This window comes from Cyprinus carpio, chromosome B1 (genome assembly GCF_018340385.1).
Source record: "Cyprinus carpio isolate SPL01 chromosome B1, ASM1834038v1, whole genome shotgun sequence".
Lineage (NCBI taxonomy): Eukaryota > Metazoa > Chordata > Actinopteri > Cypriniformes > Cyprinidae > Cyprinus > Cyprinus carpio.
The window spans coordinates 14482502-14508671 of NC_056597.1; the positions used below are offsets into that span (position 1 = coordinate 14482502).

A 26170-nucleotide genomic window follows, 5' to 3' on the forward strand; every position below is an offset into this window, starting at 1 on the left:
TATGACCCAGTCTCTCATGTCAAAAAAAAGACAACACCACTTTTGCTGGCTGCATGCAGAAAGCAAACATACAGCGACAGCGTTGTGATCAAAGATGATTCTGAATGAACATTTGACAATGATTTTTGATGCAGTAAAGTTTACAGAAATGCTTGGTTCTGGTTGGTCAGTCTCTTATATCACACCGCAGATGTGCTCTTTCCAGATTCATTCAAATGCAAATTCTTATTTATTGTAAAATGAAACTGGAGAAGTTCAGTATTAATAGTAGGCCTATGGTAATATTGTTGTAGTCTATGTCTTGTTGCTAGAACAATTGTTTTGTACACTGTAATGGATTATAAGAAACGCAGGTGAGATTTTAAAATGGTTTCTTCTCAAATCAATATTTCATGTCCTATTTATGTGGTAAAAAGCTGGTATGACTGTACAGTATCATGTTTGAACTTGTACTACAGAGGAAAACTGGAGGCGGGTCGAATATAATTGTTACACAGAAATCTAGTCTCATGGAGCAAATATGTGCATGGTCATCTAGTAAAAACTAAAACACACACACAAACATACTAATTTGAATTTTAAACATGATATTTACACTGCAAGGAGAATTTCACTTTCCATCCTTTTTACCCATACACACATATTAATTTATGAATTTATGTCTGTCTGTTGCAGATTGGCCGCTCTCAGATATTTCTTGTGAGTCCTGACACTAAGAAAGTGGCCATAGAGAAGAGCTTCAGAGAGATTTCCTTCTGTTCTCAGGTCTGTTGATGATAGGCTGTTGTGGCAGCCAATTCGTTCTCTTATGTCAACATAACGGCTTTTTCTCAAACAGAAGTCTGATCAACAATCGGGCATGATTGAGCAAGATTTGAATTGAAATAGCTGAATGAAATCTGAAAAGAAATCATCCCTTTGTCTTTACGTTTGTCCAGACCGTTATGTTTACGTTATGTTTATTTAAACAGATTTGCCAAATCAGGTATTGCAGCCTGTTAGTGGATGCTTCACAATATTAAAAGTTTCTATTATTACATTTATTAGTTATTTCTATTGAATTTTTTGGAATGAAAAAAAAAATTGCTTTTATTCAGCAAGGATGCATTAAATTGACCAGAAGTGACAGTAAAGTCATTTATAATGTTACAAAATTTATTTCTATTTTCAAATAAGTGCTGTTCTTTTGAACTTTTTACATAATCATACAATCCTGAAAAAAACTATCACACTTTCCACAACTGTTTTCAACGTTGATAATAATAAGAAATGTTTCTTGAGCACCATGAAGGATCATGTGACACTGAAGACTGAAGTAATGGCTGCTGAAGATTCAGCTTTGCCATCACAGGAATAAATTACATTTTAAAATATATTAAAATAAGGAAGTTATTTTAAATTGTAAAAATATTTCACAATTACTGTTTTATAGATCAATGCAACCTAAGTGAGCATAAGAAAATCATTTCAAAAACATAAAAAAATCTTACTAACCCCAATTTTTAACAGTAGTTTAGTTGTGTCTAGCTGGCCCCTTTAAGTTTTTTCCCCTTATGAATTTATATTTGTACTTTCTTTAGGGTATTCGTCATGTGGATCACTTTGGCTTCATATGCAGGGAGTCGGTGGAACGCGGAGGCTGCCAGTTTGTTTTTGCTATGTTTTCCAGTGTGCTAACGAAGCTCTGGTGAGAACCATGGATAAATAGATGAGGAGAGATGAATACATTGTTTCAGTCTGAAGAACATATTCAGAATAGTTGCTTTAGGAAAGACAACAATTTTATGTTCTTGTTCGGTCAATTGAGAATGAAAATACTTATTTCTTATGTTGCTGTTTTAGCACACAATGTACAATGCAATTTTTATGTACATAAATATTTTGTTGCATGTTACAAATACTATATCATGAAATTATGAAATTTTACTTCAGTGAATTTATAGCTATAAATAGTAACACTTCTACAGGATGCAGTTATTGTTCTCTAAACTCTTTCCAATCTGTCAAGTTAGACACTTACAGCTGTTTCCTCTGTGTGAATCTCACTCTTTAATGTTTAGGTGGATGAGATCATGTTTGACCTTGAAACAGGCCTTCTCTGTGGCCGCCCATCCTCCAGCAGAACAGTAGGACCCAGAGTCAGCAGTGTGACAGTTGTCCCCTACAGCAGTTGCACAAACTGTGTGACAGAATAGAGGGTGAGACATCTACTTTTTGTCATCTTACTCATAGCTATCACGTTTTATCCCTGTAATCAGCCCATTCCTTATTCTTACTGTATTCCTTTATTTTTGCACCTGTCAGAGGTTCTGAGTAACAAACCTTCTAGTGCACACATTTATTACCAGATTTTCTAGTTCACTAAGGAAATAGCTCATCCAAAAAGTACAATTCTGTCATCCCTTCTTTTTTTTCTTGAATCATAAAAGAAAATCATATTCCTTTTCCATACAAAAAAATATACACTACTTAATGTTTTTGAGAAGTCACTTGTGCTCACAAAGGCTGCAAAATACAATAAAAACAGTAATATTCTGAAATATTTTTAAAAGTATTTTTATATATTTTAAAATGTAGTTTATATTTCTGTGATGCAAAGCTGAATTTTTAGCAGCCTTTACTTCACTCTTCAGTGCCAAATTATCCTTCAGAAATTATTAAAATATGGTAAACTGATGCTCAAGAAACATTTCTTATTTTTATTAAAGGGGTCATATGATGCGATTTAAATTTTTCCTTTCTATTTGGAGAGTTACAAGCTCTTATTGCATAAAGAAGATCTGTAAAGTTGCAAAGACTAAAGTCTCAAATCCAAGGAGATATTCATTATAAAAGTTAAGAGTTAACCACACCCCCGTAAAACGGCTCATTCTAACAGGCATAACTAGATTTGCATAATGCCGCCCAAATGTTCACGCAAAGAAAGAAGGCGTAACTTTTTTTTCTCTCTGTTGCCGCTGCTGCCATGTTGCGGAGTCGCTGTGTGTTTCGTTGTAAAAGCGAAACTACTTTGTTTGGCCTTCCAAAAGAGGACACGACTAGAAATCAGTGGTTAAGTTGTATTTCAACACTGTTCCAGAACAGTCCAACCCAAATATTCCGATGTGTGCTGCTCATTTTATGGAGGATGAGGACTGTTTCCTGAACCAGTAGCCTGCAATGCGTCTGTGGTACAACGGCTTTTTTATATTTAAATAATTTGTCAATGACTTTGCAATGACAGTCTGGCGCTTCTGACTCAGTCTGTAAGTACGTTTTTTATATTTAAATAATTTGTCAATGATGATTAAAACCTGAGTTTTGAGCAGTAGAGTAGGCTTGTTGTTTGTTGTTTCTCAGATCACAAATGAAGACATGGTTTTATGTTTATGCACCACGATACGCAACGCAACGCGTAAAAAGACAGTATTAGTCATTATAATCAGTAATTATGTCCCCACTGGATGCAACAAATGCCTCGTTTGTAATGGGTTTTATATGTTTTGTCTCGTCTAGTGATGTCCGGATCACGAACGAATCTTTTTATTCAACCGGATCTTCTTAGTGAACCAGTCGAACCAGTTCACCAAATCAAACTGAATCGTTTGAAACAGTTCGCGTCTCATGTATTCGCAATACTCTAGTATGCTCTAATCCACAAATTACTACTTTGTTATTCGGTTTATAAACGTGCCTTACACTTCCTCTGACGCGAAATAAACCAATATCTCAAGTTATTCAGTTACTCCTAACAGTACATTGACTTGACTGCTAAAAGAGAACCGATGATGGGATGTGCACGAGCAGAGCAGCTGGACTGAGTCTTGTGCTGCTGACCTGGGAGACGGCATAGGCCCTTTCCCAAATGGAACACTTCATGTGCACTTTTGGCCATGCGGACTTACCATGGCTGCCGCGTGCGCATGTCCATTAAGTCCACGAGACCGTAGTGTGTCCCATTCATCATTTTAGTGTTCAAAAGGGTGCTTGCGAGACTCAAGAGGAAGACCCCAAGGGTTTCGGGTGCGATTTGGGACAGGGCCATAGTATGTTAAGGGGCATAACATTTCCGTCACATGCTTGAGGTATTCGGCCAATCACAATGCACTGGATAGCTGGCCAATCAGAGCACACCTCGCTTTTTCAGAACGATGAGCTTTGTAAAAATCAACGTGTTTCAGAAAGGCAGGGCATAGAGGAGAAACAATAATGTACATAATATGGAAAAAAATGTGTTTTTTGAACCTTAAACCGCATAAACACATTGCATTACACCAAATACACAAAAATATGTTCTTTTTAGCAGCATCATATGACCCCTTTAATGTTGAAGACAGTTGTGCTAAATAATATTTTTGTAGAAACCTCTTTGAATTTATTTTAAATAGATTTTTTTTGTCACAATGTAAAAGTAATGTCACTTTTGATCAATTTAACGCATTCTTCCTGGATAAAACTATTGATTTATTTAAAAACACATTTTACTCACTATAGGCATAACTTGACTTTGAGCTTGGCGGGGCCGATTAAGACCAATTAAGCAGTTTATATTGTAAAATCTATGTTTAGGTTTTTTGTTTTTTGTAAATTTGGATGTACAGTAAATAGTCCTCTTCCTGACATAAATGTAGTATACCAAGCCACTACAACGGAGCGTCCAGCGGATCACTTTTATGACACTATGCAGGTCTGGAGTCGTCAAGCACGGCTTCTTCATCTGACTTTATTTTGGTTAGGTCCAGATTTCTCTGCAGTAGTAAAAACAGTGAATATGCAGATATGCCAGAATTTTCACGCTACAACTTATGCAAATGAGATTAGGGAACACATTGCTAAGTTTGATTTTATGTATTTATTTACAAAATAACAATTTAGAATGTATTAAAATAACTACATTATATGGACATTTACTTTTAATTTGTACATTTTATTAATTAAAAAAAAATACTTAAAATCTTTCAGTCACTTTCATTTGCTACAAAATACACCCATGTTACCGACCCCAAATTTTGTTATTATTGTCATATAGTCATATGGACTACTTTTATGGTATTTTTTGCTTTTTTGCACTTTTTGGCACTTATCACCCCCTTGGTCAGCATACTTTTATTTTATGAATTTTCATAATATCATCTTTTGTGTTGCATTTAAGAATGGAAATCATATAGATTTGAAATAAAATGTAAGTTATGACAGAGTTGTAAATTTTATGTGAACACTCCCTTACACACACACACACACACACACACACACACACACACACACACACACCATAATAATGGCAGAATTGAATTTTTGTTTATTTTTTTATTCAGAACATGAAGTAGGATGAGAGATTTATTTATTTCAGAATTCTGTGGGATGCAGCGGTGCATACTTGTGTTTGTTTCTTTGTGCATGACATGACTCTGTGTTTATGTTCAGGTCTTCACACACAAAAATAATAAGGAACTGAACAACAAAATCATCAGCAGGCCTGAAAAACAAGAACAGGCAGCTGTGTTTGAGAGCACCACCATGATTACATCAGATACCACAAATTAAAAACCCCAAAAACACACTACACAAATACGCTTTAGCTCCCCTGTTCTTAGGATTAGCAGTGTGTGTCAAATCCTTTAAGTGCGGCATTCAAGGAATGTGTGTTCTGTTCAGAGGGTGTGACTGGTGTAAATGAAACCAGTTAGTCCACTCGTCTAGCATCCTGAAACTACACTCAAACCTGCATGACTAAACATCCTGATGATAAATGGACTGATATCCTCTGAGCATTTTGTGTCTAGATATTTTACTTTGTGGCAGACGTTTAGATTTAATTTCAGACTTGAAGGTGCAACATGCAGAAATTTGTCTTTGCAATATTATTTTAAATATACCCCTTGATTTAAATATATTGATTTTATAAATTGACCCCTTCTTTCACATAACTTTTATATATGTAGTAGTTTTGGTCCTCAGACTAGCTTAAATTGTTGTTTTTGTGAAAATATTGTAATAAATTTGTAAAAATGCTGAGTAAATTCCTTCTGCTCTCTGCTGGTTGGATTTCTCTCTGACCATGTGTGTTCTGTAAGATCGATGATGCCACCTCGTGGAAGTTTTGCAGAAATTAAACCATTGTTTATGTGTTTGAACAGAAAGCCAGGCCTAAGTCAGATCAGGAAGAGAACGAGTTTATTGTGTCATGTCTAAGACGACTATATGAGGACAGACAAAAGACACACACTCACACACATGACGGACAAACAAAAAAGGTACACCTCCTTTTAATGTCATCAAGCTCCTTATGGACTCCCATTACGTCAGTCTGTTTGAAGTGAAAGTGAAAAGTAAATATTACACTTCACCAAAAGTACAACTGAGATCTCATATAAAATTATATAGATATACTTCCCATAAACAATCCTTTGTTAGACTTCTCAGGAGGTTGCTGTGAATGCTGAAGGCACCGTCAGTTCCAGTCGAGTGCGTCTGGAGGAGCTCAAGACTAGAGCAAAAAGATCCCTCACTGAATCACTGGAGGGGATCTGGAAGGTATGCAAGCATTTTACACATTTTGAACATGAGTAGACTATAGGACTTGTAGCAATATACATGTAATTAATGGAAAATTGGATGTCTTTACATAATAGGGCAGCAGTAAGTCCAAATCCCACTCCAGCTCCACCACACTGAACAGCACAAATCAGGTCTGCAGAACTTTTACGTTACGCCCCTTTCCATAATCGCAAGCTTCATCTTTCAAAATAAATGTAAAGACAGGTTTACACATACATATTCAAAATAACCATGTAAAGACAGTTAATAATGTCCGTTAGTGTTATATTACCATCAGTTTCCAGCCCGAAAAGGGGACCAAGAGTTGCTGTGTAACAGACACCAGTGACATAGAAGCTCGTGATGCTGGTGTTTGCATTAAAGGTACACAGCCCATGGATACGGCTGTTAGAACAAAGCTGGACCCACTGTGTGACCCCTATCTCTCCTCCTCTTCGGTCTCAGAGCACACAGCACGCGGGCACACACCACACACGTGGCTACACAAAACTTCCACATTTTGAACAGTCAATAGCCAAATACTTAAGACTAATAACAAAACATACTTACAGTAGCCTGGATTCAGAAGTCGCCAGATTGTCGTAGCAAGAGTTCAGAATTACCTCCTTTTCCTAGGTCCCGAAACGGTCATAAAATGCGTTGCTGTTCTGGTTTGTAAGTAACTCTTAAAGATTCCTTAAATGCATCTACTTTCGGAAGGCTAAATAAAAGTGCTTTCTGCTTTCGTCTAGAAACACACAGTATCTCCCTGACATGTCTGTTTCAACACTTAACTGCGGTTACTGAAACCACGCCTTTTTTCTTTGCGTGAACATTTGAGCGGCATTACGCAAATATTTCCACATAGTGAGGTAGCCATGTGGGGGCGTGTTTGAATGAGTCGTTTTAGGGTGGTGTGGCAGAGTCTTAACTTTGATAAAGAATATCTCTTTGGATTTGAGACTTTAGTCTTTGCAACTTTACAGATTTTTTTCATGCACCAAGAGAAAGGAAAAATTGAAATCGCATCATATGACCCCTTAAACATTTTTATAGAAAATATTTTATAGTTTGTTATAGAAAAACAAATTATGTCCAAAGCCTTGAGCAAAACTTTATAATAGGCACTTTCCGAGTAGAGACCTGCATAATCTCGGGACCCAACGCAGCAGAGTACGGTGTGGGACAACACTTGATGGGCGAGTGCGGGCGGGTAGAGACTCATGTGTGCGGGATGAGGGAGAATAAGGGTGTACTCACACTAGGCAATCTTAACCGTGCCTGAGCGCATTTGACCCCTAAAGCCCAGTTCATTTGACTAGTGCGATCGCTCTGTGCCGCGCTTGGGCGCGGTTCGTTTAGGCGACCCTGGCTCAGTTGGAAGAGGTGGGCCAGAGTGTGGTTCAGTTATATATAGATCAGTGAGTGTGAGCACTAATCACGCCAGAGCACGGAACTTCTGATACATGGAGCATGATTGCGTATATATAAACTGTGAGAGGGCCGTGTGTCACCGTGTCCCAAACGACTCAAAATAATAAACCACAAAGTTAACAAAACGATGCACTCCACTGTGCTGAGCAAGAGCGCTTCTCTGCGGTCTTCATGTGCTATAGTTTGTGAATGCTTAGCCTAAATTATGAAGTCATGATTACGAGCATGCTGCATTCTTTTCTGTTAAAAATAACAGTGAACAATAGTTTGTGAATGCTTAGCCTAAATAATTTTATTGGGAGCGTTCTAATTCTAAAATAAAGTCCACTATTCTTCATTAGTATAACAGAAGGATGTTTCCTGTTTTACAACTTTGTCTTTCTGTCATATAAGATCCATTATTCAAACTAACAGTAAGTTGTAACCAAGCACTCACATGAACTGTATTTCTTTTAAAATAGTTTCTTGACAAGCTTATGTTTTAGCAGGGTTGTTGACATGTTCTATTTTGATTTTTAAGGAAACATCATTGGAGGAGCCCCTCTGCTCTTTCCTTCCCTCCAGTCCACTCCGCTCCCACAATTCCACAGGGGATCTGAAGCGTCTTGAAGGCTCAGTAGGAGGTCAGGAGGGTCCTGAGAGCCCGCCTCAGGGCTTCAGGAGACGTGCAAGCACAATTAGTCACTCTCCCATGCTGTCGTCCTCGGAGCCTAGTCTTCCCCCACTACAACCTACTGCCGCCACCAAACCCAAGCTTGTCCGACACTACTCTGTCAGCACAGATTCCCCACATCAGAGCAAGTGAGACTGTGTGTGTGTGTGTGTGTGTGTGTGTGTGTGTGTGTGTGTGTGTGTGTGTGTGTCTATGCTAGCTGCTTCTTTTGATCATTGTACATAGTTTGTGTCTGTGGAAACAAAATGTGGACAAAATCCAAACCACCAACTGCAAAATCAAATTGTTGATGTGTTTTTTAGTTGTGCACCCTATCGACTTAATTCAAATAGAATTCAATTTGAATATTTGCATTTTCAAATATTTCATACTCTGTTTACATGTACAATGTCATTGACGCCTGTCAGTCAATCACTGTGGGAGGTGCTTTTAGAGAAGGGTGTGTGGATTTCTCTTTTCTTTTCTTGCATCACATTTTTTTTAGGCTGCAGTGTGAATTCAGTTTACTGTGTGCTTCACTTTTTCATTCTGTGCCTCTCTGCTTTCATATTCCTTTGCGTCGGCTTTTATTTCTTCCATCCTTTCTGTATTTTCATCAGTCCTTCATCCCCTCCGGCTTCTTCCTCTCCTGTGTGTCAGCGGCCGTTGAGGCCTCGTACATTTGCTCTTGATCATTCCACCCGGCCCCTCAAGTGGAGGTGAGGTGTGTGTATGTGTCTTTCTCTGTACTACTGTCATTCACAAACAGGTCAAGGTACTGTTTTCCTTCGTAAAGTTATTTTCTTCTGAAGTTTCTGTGCTTTTTGTGGAAAAGTTTGTGAAAACACATTGGGGAGATTTCACTTAAAACAAATTGAACTTGGAGGCTGGTTCTGAGAGCTAGGTTGTTGAGGACACAGGAGATAGCTAGGATGTGGTCTAGTTAGACCTCTCTTCTATATCAGTACTGCTGCCTCCATCAATAGAAATGATGCCTTTCAATTAAAATACTCTCAGTTTACTGTTTGCAGTTTATGTTTATTTTTGTAATCTTTCGCCAAAAGATTTAGGTTGAACACAGTAGCAGCTCCTGACTGAATTAAGGACAGATTCTGGGTCTTCATATTCCAATCGCTCAACACACACAGACATGTTTTTGGTGGAGGTCTAATGTGCTTGTGATATTCAGCCTGAGGATGGCGCTCTGATGTTGATTACATGACACATGCATAGAATGTTATTTTAGAATTGCCTCTATTATCTCTGAATGTTGTTTTAGAATGCTATAAGTTGTGAAGAAAATAATGTCATGTTTATTCTCAGATCAAACATAAATGCAAAAGAACCAAATAATGGCTATTTTCAGGAGCATGTTTAAACTAAAAGATTTATACTTACATAATTAATTTGATATGCTGCTCCACATGAAGAACAGATATGCCAACTAGTTAACTGATGTAGGCTAATACAGCGGTTCTCAGTTCCAGTCCTCGCGACCCCCTGCTCTGCACATTTTGTATGTCTCTCTTATCGCTTCAGACGTTTGTTCTATTCGAATGTTAAGTGCCCTGCAGATTGGACATCACAGGATATTCCGCCTTGGTTTCAGTTCGAAGCGAACGTATATACTCCATTCAAAGTGCAGTGAAGTGTGCAAGACGTGAATTTGAGTTTAAATTGTATTCATCAAATCTGTGAATGAATGTTCCAAAGTGAAGTAAACTTCAAGAGATTCCCCCGGCTTAGGGAGTAGGGAGCAATGAATACTGTGTAGGGACCATGTCAATGGGAACACAGTTCATGCACGGAGCTCACTTCTAACGAGCTGATTATCTGAATCAGGTGTGTTAACAAAGAGAGACATAACAAATGTTCAGAGCAGGGGGTCGCAAGGACTGGAATTGAGAACTGCTGGCCTAATAGAGCTGAAGTGGATTGATATCATTCTTGATCTGGAGCAAGGTTTACGTAAGTTAACGTGAAAATAAGTGGGGCAGTTTCAAATCTGAGTGCGATCCAGTTCCATTTTCCACCATAGTAAATTATAGGGCACTGTAGAGCTTGGGAAGGCACAGGCAGCCTTTGCCCCTCTCAGTATCATAACACATGCCTGCAGAAGCCATGCTTTAAATTTTAATATACCCTGCTCACTTTACAACTTAAAATGGTCTAGAAAATCCAAAAAATATATATTATTGATTAAATTTATTTAGAGGTCTGTGTTATGTATGGATACTGAGTATTAAGCCTGGGTATGAAGTACAAATAAATTAATTGTTATATTATGCATAACCACGCAATTTAATAATATATATAATTCTAATGTGTAACTGCCACTTTTCACTATCAAATCAATTTTTGGTGCATAATATCAAGTTGCAGTACTGGGGATATTATTTTTCTTTCAAAACGCCATTATAATAGTGTTATTTTGGTATTATTTATGTACTGTTGTATTATTTATATATATTTTGAATTAGCTTTTATTTTTATATTTTCAGTTTTCATTTTATTTATACTTTGTTTTAGTAATTATGTTAAATGTTTTTGTCATTTTTATTATTTTTTATTTCTATTTATCTTTCATTTTTATTTTAGTTTTACTTTTAGTTTATTTAGTTGCCAAGACAACATTTGTAGTTTTCATTCACATTTAAGCTTTTTATCTAATATTTATATTTCATTTTATTTCAGCTTTATTTCAATGATTTGAATCAGTTACTACATGGACAAAACACAGGTGTTCACCCCAAAATACCACACATTCAATTCACATGGCTTTTTGGTGAATTCACCCCAATGTGTTCTCAGTTTTAATTTAACAAGAAAAGTATAGATTTCCCTTTTGTGCTCTTTCACACATACTACCCTTCACACTACATTAACCCCCTGTCTCACTCCTTTACTCTGTGGCCTCTCTCTCGCTCTCTTTTTCACATTCTCTATCTCTCAGTCCATCAGGGCTGAGTGGCTTTAGAGCAAGATTACACTCCTCCTCCTCTGTTCCAAATTTCCTCAAATTTCTGGCCCCTGTAGTGGAGAGTGATGATACCAGTGACTCTCAGAGAAAGAGGTACTCTGTTTCTTCGCATTCTGCCAATCCATCTTTCCATTTTTCTGTCTTCCATCTCTATTCTTTTTCTTCACCTGCTCTTCACAGAGGCTCATGTGGATAAGGATTTAATAGACAAAGATAAATGTTCTTGTAATTAATAAGGATGTGCACCGAAAATCAACTAATTGAGTACTTGTTCCACAGAGTTTTTGTTAATGCATTTTCAGAAGACGAGCATAGACATTATTCTTATTTTGAAAGGATTAAAAATGGATAGCCTAGTGTTTGTGAATTAAATGCAGTATCATATTTTAAAAATAAAATAATAAATACATCACAGCATTATAATGTACACTAATACTTTATGGGATTTTATAAACATTACATTTAACAGTGATGAATTATTAGTGTTTTTAAAGATAGAATGCTGGATAGTAGCAAGGGTACAGTATGTTTAAAAAAAGTACAAATAAATTAAAATATAATATTTTTTTTGTCTTGTTTTATGAGCTTTCAAATTTAATATGCTTATAGAAATGTAATATGCTATGTTCATTCTGCCAGAAGTCTGTGACTGCTGTCTGTCTGTATGTGAATTTATTTGTGAATGGATGCCTTAGCTCATGTGTGTCTATGTGTGTTTAGTGATGTGGCGGCCCTGTCCAGTCCTGGAGCAGTGTGTGTTGTTGGGGATGACAGTCCATTACGTAGCCGGCGACACTCCTGGAGACAACAGATCTTCTTAAGAGTTGCCACACCACAGAAGGGCTCAGACTCCACAGGTAACACCCTAGTTGTATATGTAAATAGAGTACATCAATGCAAAACATCACCTTTATCAACTACACTCTACATTGTAGTACATCTACATGCTGCGGTAACTCTTGATGTCCACTAGATAGCGCTCTTGCTCTTAATGACATGGTAAAGAATTAATTAAAGTGAGTTTGACAACTGACAACCGACTTGGTCTTACTGTTTCTTTTGGCAAAGAAACAGAATTACAGTGATTATCACCTTCCTCTACCCCCCCACAGCACCAAAAACAACACACACAATTCTTTCATTTCTTATCTTTTCTAATTTGATTGACACCTGTTTTGTGTCTTTCTTTCTTGAGCTGCCAAAACAGCAAATCAGGTCTGTTATTTTGAAGTTGGTAGCTCATTAGACTTGGCAGCACCTCGCAGTAAATGTTGATCCGGATGTCAAAACACCCCTCAGGTGTGTGTGTGTATGTGTGTGTGAACACTTTTGTTTAACTTAATAGGCTCAAAAAATGAAATGTCTGAAAAGTATGGTGTTGGAGCCCAGGTTTAACAGTTGTTACAAAATGATTCAAGTTTAAAATAAGTTAATATAATATAAAGTCATACTGTGAGATTTAAAGATACTATTGCAAGAAATAAAATTGAAATTGTGACATATCAAGTCTCAAATACTTTTTTTTCTTTAAAGCTAAAACAGGCTTCCATAGTTGTGTTAGACTGTGTTTGTATGCTCAATAAAAAGGTGTCCAGTATCTGATTCTGGAGAACTGACTTTTTTTTTTTTGTTTACGGAAAAATGTATGTTGATTTCTGTGCAGTAATATGAGTACTCTTCCTTAAAGCAGAATGCGTGCCAAGAGCGCTCTTGTTGGGTGTGTGTTTCTCCAGTATATTTGGGTGTGTCTTGACAAGTGTGTGTCTGTGCTGAATGAAGTAATGTTTGTGTTAATGAGGTAATGTAGGCATGTGTGTGTGTTGGGTGTGGTGTTTTGCAGGAGGTCATGTTGACAGATATCTGCTGGAAAGCACCGGCCTTATTGACCCAATTATATATGTGTGTTTGTACACTTGCAAGGTGTTGGCCAGTGCACAAACACCAATTATCTACACACGCGTCTGTGTCTGTGTGCATTTACAGTGGGAGTAACCGGCGCCCAAGTCAATTTACAGTGGGAGTAACCGGCGCCCAAGTGTCCGAGTGCGTCAGTGTCCGCTGTAGCAATCTCCACACATACACTTAAACACATGTGCTGCTCCACCCCACTGGAACTGGGTCAGGTGTGTGTGTGTGTGTGTGTGTGTGTGCGCGTGTATGATTCCTGACATAAGAAATTGCTGTTATGAGAGAAGTTGTATGGCCCTTCTGTTGAAAGCCTTAAATTATGTTAGGCAGAAACATTGTCTGACGAAGACCAAGTGTGTGTGTGTGTGTGTGTGTGTGTATAAAGGCACTTCAGTTCTCTCACTGTCTTGAGAAGTTGTACTTGACTTGTATATTACCGTGCAGGAATCTCAAATATTGGTTGTAAATGCCCTCTTGCCATTTTTCCTATATATTTATTATTATTCTTTCATATTTATTAATTTAAATTATTTACATTTTTTCAGTAAAAAATTTAACAATTTGTAATACATTTATAACAGTGAGTCTTTTAAATAATAAAATACACTTTAAATTAGGGGTGCGCCGATCCGATATGTTTTTTTTTTTTTTTATGTTTTTTTTTTTTTTTCCATTTTCTACCGTATAACCCCATCGACAGCAATAAGATATAAAAAAGTAATATGAGGTATGTGCCAGGTATGTGATGTTAATTTATATATTGCAACATGACACAATACCAGTCAAAACATTTGAACAGTAAGATTTTTAAATGTTTTTGAACGAAGAATTCTCTTCTGCTGACCAGCCTGCATTATTTATCCAAAATATAGAAAGTTACATTTGCTAAAGCAGTAATATTGTGAAATATTTTTACTGTTTTAAATAACTGCTTTCTAATTGAATATATTTAAAAATTTAATTCATTCCTGTGATCAAAGCTAAATTTTCAGCATCATTACTCCAGTCCTACTCCAAGTTTAACAATATACACTATACCATTTAAAAGCTGGGAGTCAGTATTATATAGAAATTAAAACGCACATAAGTGATGATAAATAAAACAATAATCATACAAAAAACGATGCTCTTCCAACAATTAAAAAAATAATAATAATAATAATAAATAAAAAATGTTTTTTTTTTGAGTAGACTGCAAATCAGAATATTAGAATGATTTCTGAAGGATTGTGTGACTGGAGTAATGATGCTAAAAATTCAGCTTTGAAAGTCAGCTTTGATTGTTCCTAATAAACTGTTTAAACTGCACTCGCAAGTGAATCTCAAGTTATTTTGTGGGATAATTAAATATATTCTAAATAAACTACGAAACACAAAAAAATATATAAATTTATTTTGTCCTCACGTTCTTTATTGTAACTCTTCCCTTTAAAAGGCTCTAAAAGGCTCATTATGCAGCTCATTATGCGGGCCTTTGTCTTCTCAGGTGTGAATCACACAAATATTGATGTTCAATCACGCACACACACATACCCCCTCTAAACAAAAAGTGTCTTAGAAAATTTAAATCAATCTATTGTTTTCTGTGAGCGAGTAAACAAGATGATTTTCACATCATTTTGAAGCAAAAATTCTAGTCTACAAGGTCCATGTTTGACAGTCTTGTGAACAAATGTTCTCTTGGTGTTTTATGACCTTATTTCAGTGACTTTAAAATTATAGTTTTTCACTGACCACGCATAAACATTGTTTTCTCAAAAACACAATCATGTACATACATGCTATTTACATATTATTGTAGCCCAGTTTTGTACTGATTGCAGTTGTTATTAGACTTTAGCCATGTATATGTTTATAAGCAACTGAAAAAAGCCAAAAAGCCGGGGATGTCAACACTTCTCCAGGCCCCCAAAACCCCTTAGACCCCAGAGGGTTAAACATTCTCTATGATTATTAGACAGACTTCTATCCCTGTTAGACAGAAATGTTAATGACTACAGTGAACAAGAGGGAGAATGTGAGCTGTGTGTGCTCAGGCACTGCCTTTCTCAGCACCGTCAAAATAAAAGTCACACATCGGCCAAGCAGAAAAACTTATTGGCCAATGCCGATATTTGAAAAATGCCAAAAACTCGGCCGAGGCAATATATCGGTCGACCACTAGTTTAGACAAGATCTGGTTTTGTGTGTTACATGAGTGCGATGAAGGAAAGATGTATAGTGTGTGGGTGAATGCTGTTTTATTTCAACACTCTTATTTGATTTTTCTTTTCCTTGTGATTATGCAGCACAGTGTTTTAGGTGATCTCACTCTGTGTTTATACTATATATAACAGTACATTTTATTTTTCTTTATGCAAAATTTTCTCACTTTGTAAACACAAAGGGAATTTTGAGGTCTCGGATCCACCCTGTAGTTTGGGTGGTGTTCGCTTTATTTTTAACACCTCTGCCTGTACGCATGGACACTTGTATTTGAGTGTTATGCATGTGTTTGTATTTCTGTGTGTTTTGTGGTTTGCTCTTTTGTTAAGTGTTAATTTTTTCAAACATAGAAAAGAGAAAACGGAAAAAATTATTGTGGAGAACCCATGCCATTATTCAATACACCTGCCGTTTATTAAAGTGATGTGAAAAAATCAACTACTTATTACATCATCTTCTATTATCATCATTCACTAACTATAACATCATAACAACACTATCTCAATAAAAGAATTACAGTCATATGAATTGAAGTGTTTATTTAGTGTAAGCTTATTAGTTATTAACCTTGATCTGAAGAATTTTAAGCTTACATAAATGATATTTTATACCAGTGATAAGTAATGGTGATGTTGGTAATAGATATAGGTGTTGTTGATTTAGAAAGATGATGGTTATTGATTTTGGATTGGTAGCTATTCTACTAGTATTACTAGTTGATGTAGATGTTGTTTACTGTAGATGATGCTGGGTGACAGTAGGCAAATATTGGTAGTTCATATTAATTTTATGCTATTGTGATGAAAACTATTCTGTTTTCCAGAATCCACCTTAGAGGTTGGCAACAGAATGGCGCTAGGAGGCGGAGTGGGGGGCGGGGACAGCGTCCTGGAGGCGGTGCCAGAGGAGAGGAGAAAGAGGAGTGGGGCAGAGCTAAGAGCGTTATGGAGGAAAACAATTCTTCAACAAATTCTCCTGCTGCGGATGGAGAGAGAGAACCAGAAACTACAAGGTGAAACACAAACAATCACACAATAACTATTATCACTGTGAACATTGTGAATTCCTCATACAAATGACAAAGTAACAAACTGAAAGTAGGATGCCTTTACAAATTCAATTAACAAAAATGAAATCAATTATGCGATACTGGTTTTAGATTTGTAGTTGGCTCTAGTTCATATTCACCTTTGCACCAAAATTGGCCATACATTATGTTAGCTTATTTAAGTTTGTTATTACTTTGGTTAATGTTAGTATAATTCTGCTTGTACAAGAGCTTAAATTTAGATTTATTCAATGAATGGTATTTAGCATTAAGACTTTTTTCCTTCTGCGGTTCATGGGAATTCAGATCTGTTTTTAGGTCATATGCTGCTGTCAGACGGGTGATTTGTCTGGCATACGTTCAACTGGCATACACAAAAGCACCTTCCATAAACAGTAGCATACAAACACATTTCTGCACAATCTGGCACACCCATGCGCTCCCTTACCTGGAAGTCCCTGCTGCAGGTTATGAGATGATCATGACAGGTGAAGAGCTTTGCTTGCAAAGATGCGGTCTGATTTGGGTGTGCTCATGAATGGCAGTGTCATGTCCTGCCCTGCCATGCCCAGTCATGCTTCTCATGAACTTAAAAGAAAGAACAGAAACTTAAAAAGAAAGCAGCCAGACCTATTGAATAGGGTGTGGGCATAAAGAAGTGGGTCAGAAGATGTGTACTGGGAAGACTGTCTGCCCTACATCTAGCCTGTGTTTATATTACCACTTTCCTTCTTAACTTCTGATGTTTGACACTTTGGAGACTACTATTTCTGTTTTTTTCCTGCTTTCTTTAATGTTTTATTTTATTTTTTTTTTCTCTTGTTCCTGATTTTCCCTTCTTGCATCTCCTTATTAATCTTAATACAGTCATAACGACTGTATAATGAAGTGAAATTGGTCTTATTAATCCCAATAAAAACAAAAACAATGTAAAAAATACAGTCATAACAACTGTATAATGAAGATATTCTGCTGCATGTTGGGCATATGTTGTCTGCCTCTCCTTTACTCTCCACTTGTTTAACTCTTCCATTTAAAAGAAAAACAAATTAAACTACACTGTTGGACTTAAAAACAAAAAATAGACTTAAAATAGAATTTCATTAATACAGAATTTATAAAAAGTATTTTTAATGATATACCAACAAATGGCAATAAAGCAAAGTATCATACATATAACAATAAGAATACTATTTCACACAATCAACTTTTTCCCAATACAGTTTTTGTATCCCATGGTTAATATTCTGTATGTATACTACAGTTAAAAGGTTTGGGGTCAATTATTGTTTTTTAGAGAAATTAATACTTATATTCAGCAAGGAGGCATTAAATTATGCATTACAGTGACAGTAAATGTTACAAGATTTCCATTTCAGTTATTTTTTTCTGTTAATCAAAGAATTCTGACAAAAAAAAAAAAAATCTGTTCAAATATTGAACAGCACTAGCGTTTTCTTCGTTAAAAATATGAAATGTTTTTTGAGAACCAGATCAGCATATTAGAATGATTTTTAAAGGATCAGTGGAAAATTGCAATCACACACACACACACACACACACACACACACACACACACACAAACACACACACACACACACACACAAATAAAAATGGGAAACTAATAATATTTCACAATATTACTGTCACAATATATTTTTAACTTTATTTTTGATAAATTAAATGCAGCCTTAGTGAGCATCAGAGACTTCTTTCAAAAAAAGTTTACAAATCTTACCAACCCCAAACTTTTAAACCGTAGTAAATAAGTTTGTATCTGATAACCAATATGTAAAACTGTTTTTTAATTATGATTTTACTTTTACTTTTTAATTACGAGATATAAACAGCCTAATCTTCAGACTATAGCAATAAAAATAATATATGTATTACAAATAATTTAAAAATGGCAACAAAAACAGCTATTGCTACATGCAATTAATCTTAAATGTTGTTCTTAAAATTTAGATGTTTCAGTTTTATTTTCTTGTTAGTGTTGGGCTATGTAACTTAAGCTTTTTTTCACATGAGAACAAATAAATATTGAAAAAGATGTTACTGAAAAAGTTAAGTAAGGTGCCATTGAAACAGTATGTGTTTTTGCTTAGAAAAATGTAACATGCGGCCAGTGGAATGGAAAAAAAATTAAGATCTCTAGACAGTTTTTTTTCGAAGTTGAACACGGTTTCATGCAAAATACATCAAATGTGAGTGGAGTGCAAAACAGAGTGCAAATTTCGGACTTGCATCCTCGGTAGTTCGGACTTTGCGAGTTCGACTCTGGAGTGTGATCTCCCGCAGATGGGATGACGCAAATCTGGTAATTCTGCAAACAGCAGCATACTTGATAACATCAGTCAGCTCACCTTGGCTACTGCAATTTTCCTCACTGTATATTTACAATAAGACGAAATAGGATATCAAATACCACTGCCTCCTTTCATTTTCATTTAAACAGAATAATAGCCGTAGAAATGTACTTAGTTCAGGGAAATGTGTATATATACAGCCTACATTACAGTGAAACGAAATATTATATCAATTGCCTCTTTTTATTTTCATTTTAACATATAGATAAATTGAATAAAGACCAAAGATTATCTGTTAGATTTACCCAAAACAAATTATATTTTATGTTTAACCATTAAAGAGACATTGGAGCCAGCGGCAAATGTCAGAAGGACTAGCCGAGTTGAGACTGCTCTCGGCAGATACGTGAGCACTGAGCTCCTGCTGATCGCTTGGAGCTGATCGTCTCCGAAAGCGGCAAAACACATTTTTAAATAGGCACTGTCTTTATAAATAAACCACAGATTTGAGTTTTAAACAACTACATTCTTGCCTGAAATACTTTTAAAACTACATTTGATGACACAATAGCAGTAATATTTTGAAAATTATCCGAATAAATGGTGGTTGAAATCACAATGCTACGTGAATTCAACCAATCAGCATGTTTAGCGCCCAAGTCCCGTCCCCGAAAGTTCCGGACCTTTGAAAAAGTATTACCTTGCAAGCAGGGACTTTCTGACTGAGCTTCTTTTTACCCACAACTAAATTTATATACATCCTCCTTCACGACGAAAAAAAAAAAATACCACCACAAAAAACCTACCTACTTCCTAAATAAACATCCATTATTGAAACACGGCTTTTGAAGACTTAAAATTCACTCGTTCATCAGTGGACCACTCCCAGCAAGGGGAACTAATATGTTTTCATGGTTGCTTGGGCTGGACACATGGCTACAAAGATCTTGCAATATGAAAGGAGTGAATTTCATCGACAACTTCAATCTTTTCTGGGGCCATAGACAACCGTTTAAACCGGATGGCCTCCACCCAAACAAACTTGGTGCTAGAGTGCTTAAGGACAGTATCTACTTCTCCATCCGCCATACTTCAGCAGAGTGTGTTAATCCATTCAGCACACACACACCTGGTCCGAGTCTTCATGTGGTTGACACATCCCACAAGGACACTGAAAACATCACGCAGCCACAACAAGCACTGCTCATGGACACCATCCCGGCTGAGCCCTGCCCACAAAGCTCATCACAGACAGACTGTGACGTATCAAAACAGCTCCAAGACTCAGCACTCAAGGACTACTTTCTGGAAAACAGCCAGGGAAGCCAGGACAACATATCACAGCCCCCGGAAACACCAGAGACACAGAATGTTATCAATGATATTGCTCCTGTAATAGTCAGTAAGAAAACTAGCAGACAGAAATCAGCTTGGAAAAACTGAACAGAAGTACAGAGTATGAAAAGACAATGCAGAAAAGCTGAGCGGATGTGGCGGAAGACGAAACTTGAAATTCACTATAGCATCTATAAAGACAGCCTTCATGCTTTCAGTGTGGAACTAGCCACAGCTAGACAGAGTTTCTTCTCAAACATAATAAACAGTAACTTAAACAACACTCATACTCTTTTTGCTACTGTTGAGAGACTGACAACCCCCCCAAGTCAGATTCCCAGTTAAATGCTCTCAGACAGCAAATGCAATGAGTTTGCTTCCTTCTTTTCTGAGAAGATCATTAATATCAGGAAGGTGATTAGCACATCCTCAAGTTGTGCAGAGGTCAGACAGATTCGGCCGCAATATCAAAAAGATACTGTGTCTATTTTTGAAACGTTTGATAGCAACATTTTGGAAGAAATAGTGCAGCACCTAAAATTGTCAACCTGCTATCTTGACACACTTCCCACATCTTTTTTCAAAAGTGTGCTTAACTGTTTAGTAGCAGTTCTCTTAGAAGTGGTGAACGCCTCACTTCTTTCTGGGACTTTTCCAAACTCCCTGAAAACTGCAGTTGTCAAGCCCCTTCTGAAAAAGAGCAATCTAGATAACACCATTTTGAGCAATTATAGACCAATATCAAATCTTTCTTTTATAGGCAAAATTATAGAAAAGGTAGTTTTTAATCAGCTGGACAAATAGTTAAACTCAAATGGATACCTGGACAGTTTTCAATCTGGTTTCCAACCGCATCACAGAACAGAGAACAGCGCTCATTAAGATAATAAATGATATTCGCTTAAATTCTGATTCTGGCAAAATATCAGTGCTGGTATTACTAGATCTCAGTGCTGCGTTTGACACTGTCGATTATAACATACTTCTACAGAGACTCGGGCTTTCTGGGATGGTACTCAAATGGTTCGGGTCATACTTAGAAGGGAGAAGTTATTATGTGAGTATAGGAGAGCATAAGTCTAAGTGGATGTCCATGACATGCGGAGTCCCACAAGGCTCAATTCTTACACCGCTCTTGTTTAGCCTGTATATGCTCCCACTAAGTCAAATAATGAGAAAAAAACCAAATTACCTATCACAGCTATGCTGATGATACCCAGATTTACCTAGCCTTATCACCAAATGACTAAAGCCCCATTAACTCCCTCTGCCAATGCATTGATGAAATTAACAGTTGGATGTGCCAGAACTTTCTTCAGTTAAACAAGGAAAAAACTGAAGTCATTGCATTTGGAAACAAAGATGAAGTTTTCAAGGTGAATACATACCTTGACACTAGGGGTCAAACAACTAAAAATCAAGTCAGGAATCTTGGTGTGATTCTAGAGACAGACCTTAGTTTCAGTAGTCATGTCAAAGCAATCAGCATACTATCATCTAAAAAACATTGCAAGAATTAGAGGTTTTGTTTCCAGGCAAGACTTTGAGAAACTTGTTCATGCCTTTATCACCAGCAGGGTGGACTATTGTAATGGTCTCCTCACCGGCCTTCCCAAGAAGACCATTAGACAGCTGCAGCTCATCCAGAACGCTGCTGCCAGGATTCTGATTAGAACCAGAAAATCTGAGCATATCACACCAGTCCTCAGGTCCTTACGCTGGCTTCCAGTCACATTTAGGATTGATTTTAAAGTACTTTTACTCGTTTATAAATCACTCAATGACCTAGGACCGAAATACATTGCAGATATGCTCACTGAATATAAACCTAACAGAGCACCCAGATCATTAGGATCGAGTCAGTTAGAAATACCAAGGGTTCAAACAAAACAAGGGGAATCTGCTTTTAGTTATTATGCTGCCAGCAGTTGGAATCAGCTTCCAGAAGAGATCAGATGTGCTAAAACATTAGCCACTTTTAAATCTAGACCCAAAACTCATCTGTTTAGCTGTGCATTTATTGAATGAGCACTGTGCAGTGTCCGAACTTATTGCACTGTATTTTATGTATTCACTGTATTTTATGTAAAATCATTTTCAATTTTTAACTGTCTTAAATTCATTTTAAAATAAAGATTTTAAAATCCTTGTTTTATTTTTGTGATTATTTGTTTTCATGATTATTTTACTTTCTTTTATGTAAAGCACTTTGAATTACCATTGTGTACGAAATGTGCTATATAAATAAACTTGACTGGCCTTGCCTTGCCGAAAACATGTTCTGTGTGAATTGACAGTAAGTAATTCAATTGAAAGCATCATGGTGTAGTGTTGAAAATGTTCTTTAAACTCAACTGATTATCTTTATTCTGCACATTATTTTTTAATTTCTTAAATTTTCTTTTATTGTGTGTACAGCATCAGAGAGTGATCTGCAGTGCAGACGACTGAAGCTGGACTATGAAGAGATCACTCCGTGTCTGAAAGATGTCACACTAGTCTGGGAGAGAATGCTCAGCACCACTGGGAGGTCAAAGGTCAGATTTGACACTGAGGAGATCCACAAAGCTGTGGGACAAGGTAACACACACACACACACACACACACACACACATAGATACATAAAAATGTTGAAGCTGATGTAACAGTGAGTTGTATGAGGTTTTTCTTAGCAGCCACTGAATGTTTCAACACCTGGATTAACTGAACAAGACCTGTAAATTGAGTGAAGAGTATGTAATATGTTGTTTTAGAAGTTTGTGTATACGTTTTCAGTTTTTTTTAGAGGAGTATAAACTGAGTTAACTTTGTGCATTTGTTATTTTAAAGCCTTTAATTTGATGTTTTTGAAATAGTCTTCATGCTTGATGTTTATTTGGAGAATGTGTGAGTGTATATTCATATAGAAGAGCTGTCTCTTTGATAGTCAGGTTTTTATAGAGGTAGTTCTGCAGAATGATTGGTGAGATTGCACGCACCTACGCACACAAGCACACACCTGTTCAAGTTCAGTGTAACTGTGGCATTTACATGAGAGATACACGTACTTGTACAGATGTTACGCAGAGATCATCATGTTATCACAATGAATCTGGTGTAATTCTTTGCTTTTTTGGTTTATCTATCATAAACTGTAGTGTACACAAAATGCTAAGTTTTTGCAATTCTGGTTTGGTGCCGCTAGTGCCACAGAAATTACACAAAGAACCTTTTTTTTGCACCTGAAGTTGGTTTTTGGATTTGTGTTGTTTTTGTATGTCATTTTCGGATATGTGTGAATGGAGAGGGGTTTGCAGGGATGCATGTTACCTTTTTACGTCAGTCGTTGCCGGTGTTGACTTTGTCTCTTTGAAGTGGTTTTATGGACATCCATCTACATGTCAGATGAGATCACACAATACTGAAAAAGCACTCAAAAACTGAGGTGCTGTGCTCAAGGCATGTAAACATTCAAAAAATCCATCAATGAAGCACTCTCTTTCTGCTCTTCTTTCTGTTTTTCTCTCTCTCTCAGGCGTTCCTCGTCAGCATCGAGGAGAGATTTGGAAGTTACTATCAGAGCAGTATTTGCTGAGGAAGGAGGTGCCCAGCACCAAACCTCCTAACAGTAACACTCCTTACAAAGAGCTTCTGAAGCAGCTCACATCCCAACAGCATGCCATCCTCATAGACTTGGGTTAGTATTACAAACACAATAGTCTGTGCCCCAACCTAGTGAGTTGCTTTGTTGTCTACAGCTTACATAGACACCATCTAACTAAAATGGAACCTCATAAGTGATCAATTTGGAACACTCTTCATAGGCAACAACTGTGCTTGATGCACGAATATTGGACATCACATGAAGCGCACAGGAGACTCGGACCACAACTTTCCCCACTTAAGTCTTACAATTATTCAATGATTTAAATTTAATAATAAAAAAAAACATAATAAAAAAAATGCTAAAAAAAATGAAAATAAACGGTTCGTGGAAAAAATCTAACTGTAGGGTTCTCCGCATATGGTTCGGCACGTGCTAGGACCTTAAATCTAGTTCAGAACCTTAAAAAGGACCTCAAAAAAAGGTTCAACTGAAATCTGATAACGCATCTGTAAAATGGTTTGCTATAAATTAAACACAAAAAAAAAATAGGGTTTGGCTAATGTATATTTCTGTTGATGGATGCGCATTTTGGCTTTTCACAGCGATGCAAAAAAAAAAAAAAAAAAACATGGACAAACCATTCACTGTTGTTCATTTATGCCATTATCACCCGAGTGCTGATAGCTTACGTGCACAGGTGAGACCTGAACAGCACACGTTGATATCTGTTTAAACTGAACTCATGTAAGCTTTGCTAGTTTAAACATTTAAGAGTTAAAGGATGCAAGCTCGCGCGCACAGTGAGAAGATTCAAAGTGCAGATAGGCAGCTTACTAGGTTTTGGAACAGTTACTGTAGTCCTTTTGTCCCTTACTACTTTGTTGTCTTTGAAGGTGGTTGGTTATCTAAATCATTGTTGAATATCTAGTAGACTTATTGTAGTAAACTGCATGTTGATCAGGATGTTTTGTCTCTCAGAAATGTCTTGAGCAACAGAGACATGTCCAGTTGATTAACTCAACAAGACAAGCTTGCTCAATGTTGTTCTAGCGTGCTGAAAAACAGCTATTCTGCCTTTCTCTCTAAAATACACTTACTTGTACGTGCTCATGCTTGCCCTGGAATTTTTTCAAAAATGTTCATCCGAGTATACACAAAAGTCTCTATTCTTTGCAAATTGATCATTACCTCCATTGTTATAGAGAACAAACTTCTGCAGAACCTCAGGCTGAATGAATGGTTGAGACACTAGCGGAGATGGACAGATGTGAAGATGGAGAGATTAATGGGGAGGCTTAGACAAAGAAAGGGAGGTGTCGTTGGCTCTCAGAACAGTGACAGCAGGGAGAAAGAGAGAAAGTTAGCGTTGCAACACAGGAAGAAACCTAATCTTATAGGAATGTATATTTTTTGTAGGAAGATGCCAAGTCAGACATGAACATATATGTATATATTCAAACAAATAGTATTCAATCAGTGATATTAGTAAGAACTTGTTTTTTAAAAACATCTACTAAATGAATAAATGTAAAGTGAGACAATATTACAGTTTTTATTTCATTATATTCCACTTCAGGTGCATGCCTAGGGCCAGTTTTACTAACAGCTTGTGCCAGTGCAAACCATCTTTTGGCATTGAAATAGTACTGTCACAATTTACTAGACTCGCAGTCAAGATTAGCGCTGAAAAGGTGTGGACAGTTATATTTGTGCCTCACCTTATTGAATATGCATTTGTAGGAATTTCCCTTTCAGACGCAAAATTTATGGGAGGAGAGTATTAAAATGAATTATGCAACATGATTTACTAACATTTGCGCACGTCAAATGATTAATCGTGATTAATTGCATCCAAAATAAAAGTTTTTGTTTACTTAATATGTGTGTGTACTGTGTATATTTATTATGTATATATAAATACACAGATATGCATGTATATTTAAGGAAAATATGTTGTTTATATATTAAATATATTTATATATAAAATATAAGAATATAACTTTATAAATGTATATACATGTAAATATTTTCAAAATATATATTCTGCATGTGTGTGTGTGTGTGTGTGTATATATATATATATATATACACTATACACACATGTATTATGTAAACAAAACTTTTATTTTGGATGTGATTAATTGCGATTAATCATTTGAGAACACTAATAAAAAAACACAATGCCAAATAGGACATT

General features: G+C 36.5%; 1 protein-coding gene across 1 annotated transcript in view; it reads left to right on the plus strand.

Annotated features, from left to right (window-relative positions):
• LOC109060471 (TBC1 domain family member 1-like) overlaps nt 1-26170 on the plus strand; it is a 57802-nt gene that overhangs the window by 20879 nt on the left and 10753 nt on the right. Inside the window, 17 exon segments of the mRNA XM_042716668.1 lie at nt 676-765; nt 1581-1652; nt 1655-1687; nt 2061-2075; nt 2077-2109; nt 2111-2250; nt 5454-5495; nt 6116-6233; nt 6394-6513; nt 6612-6668; nt 8471-8751; nt 9223-9321; nt 11556-11675; nt 12303-12439; nt 16519-16707; nt 22806-22967; nt 23902-24063. Coding sequence (XP_042572602.1) covers nt 676-765; nt 1581-1652; nt 1655-1687; nt 2061-2075; nt 2077-2109; nt 2111-2250; nt 5454-5495; nt 6116-6233; nt 6394-6513; nt 6612-6668; nt 8471-8751; nt 9223-9321; nt 11556-11675; nt 12303-12439; nt 16519-16707; nt 22806-22967; nt 23902-24063 — 1870 coding nt within the window.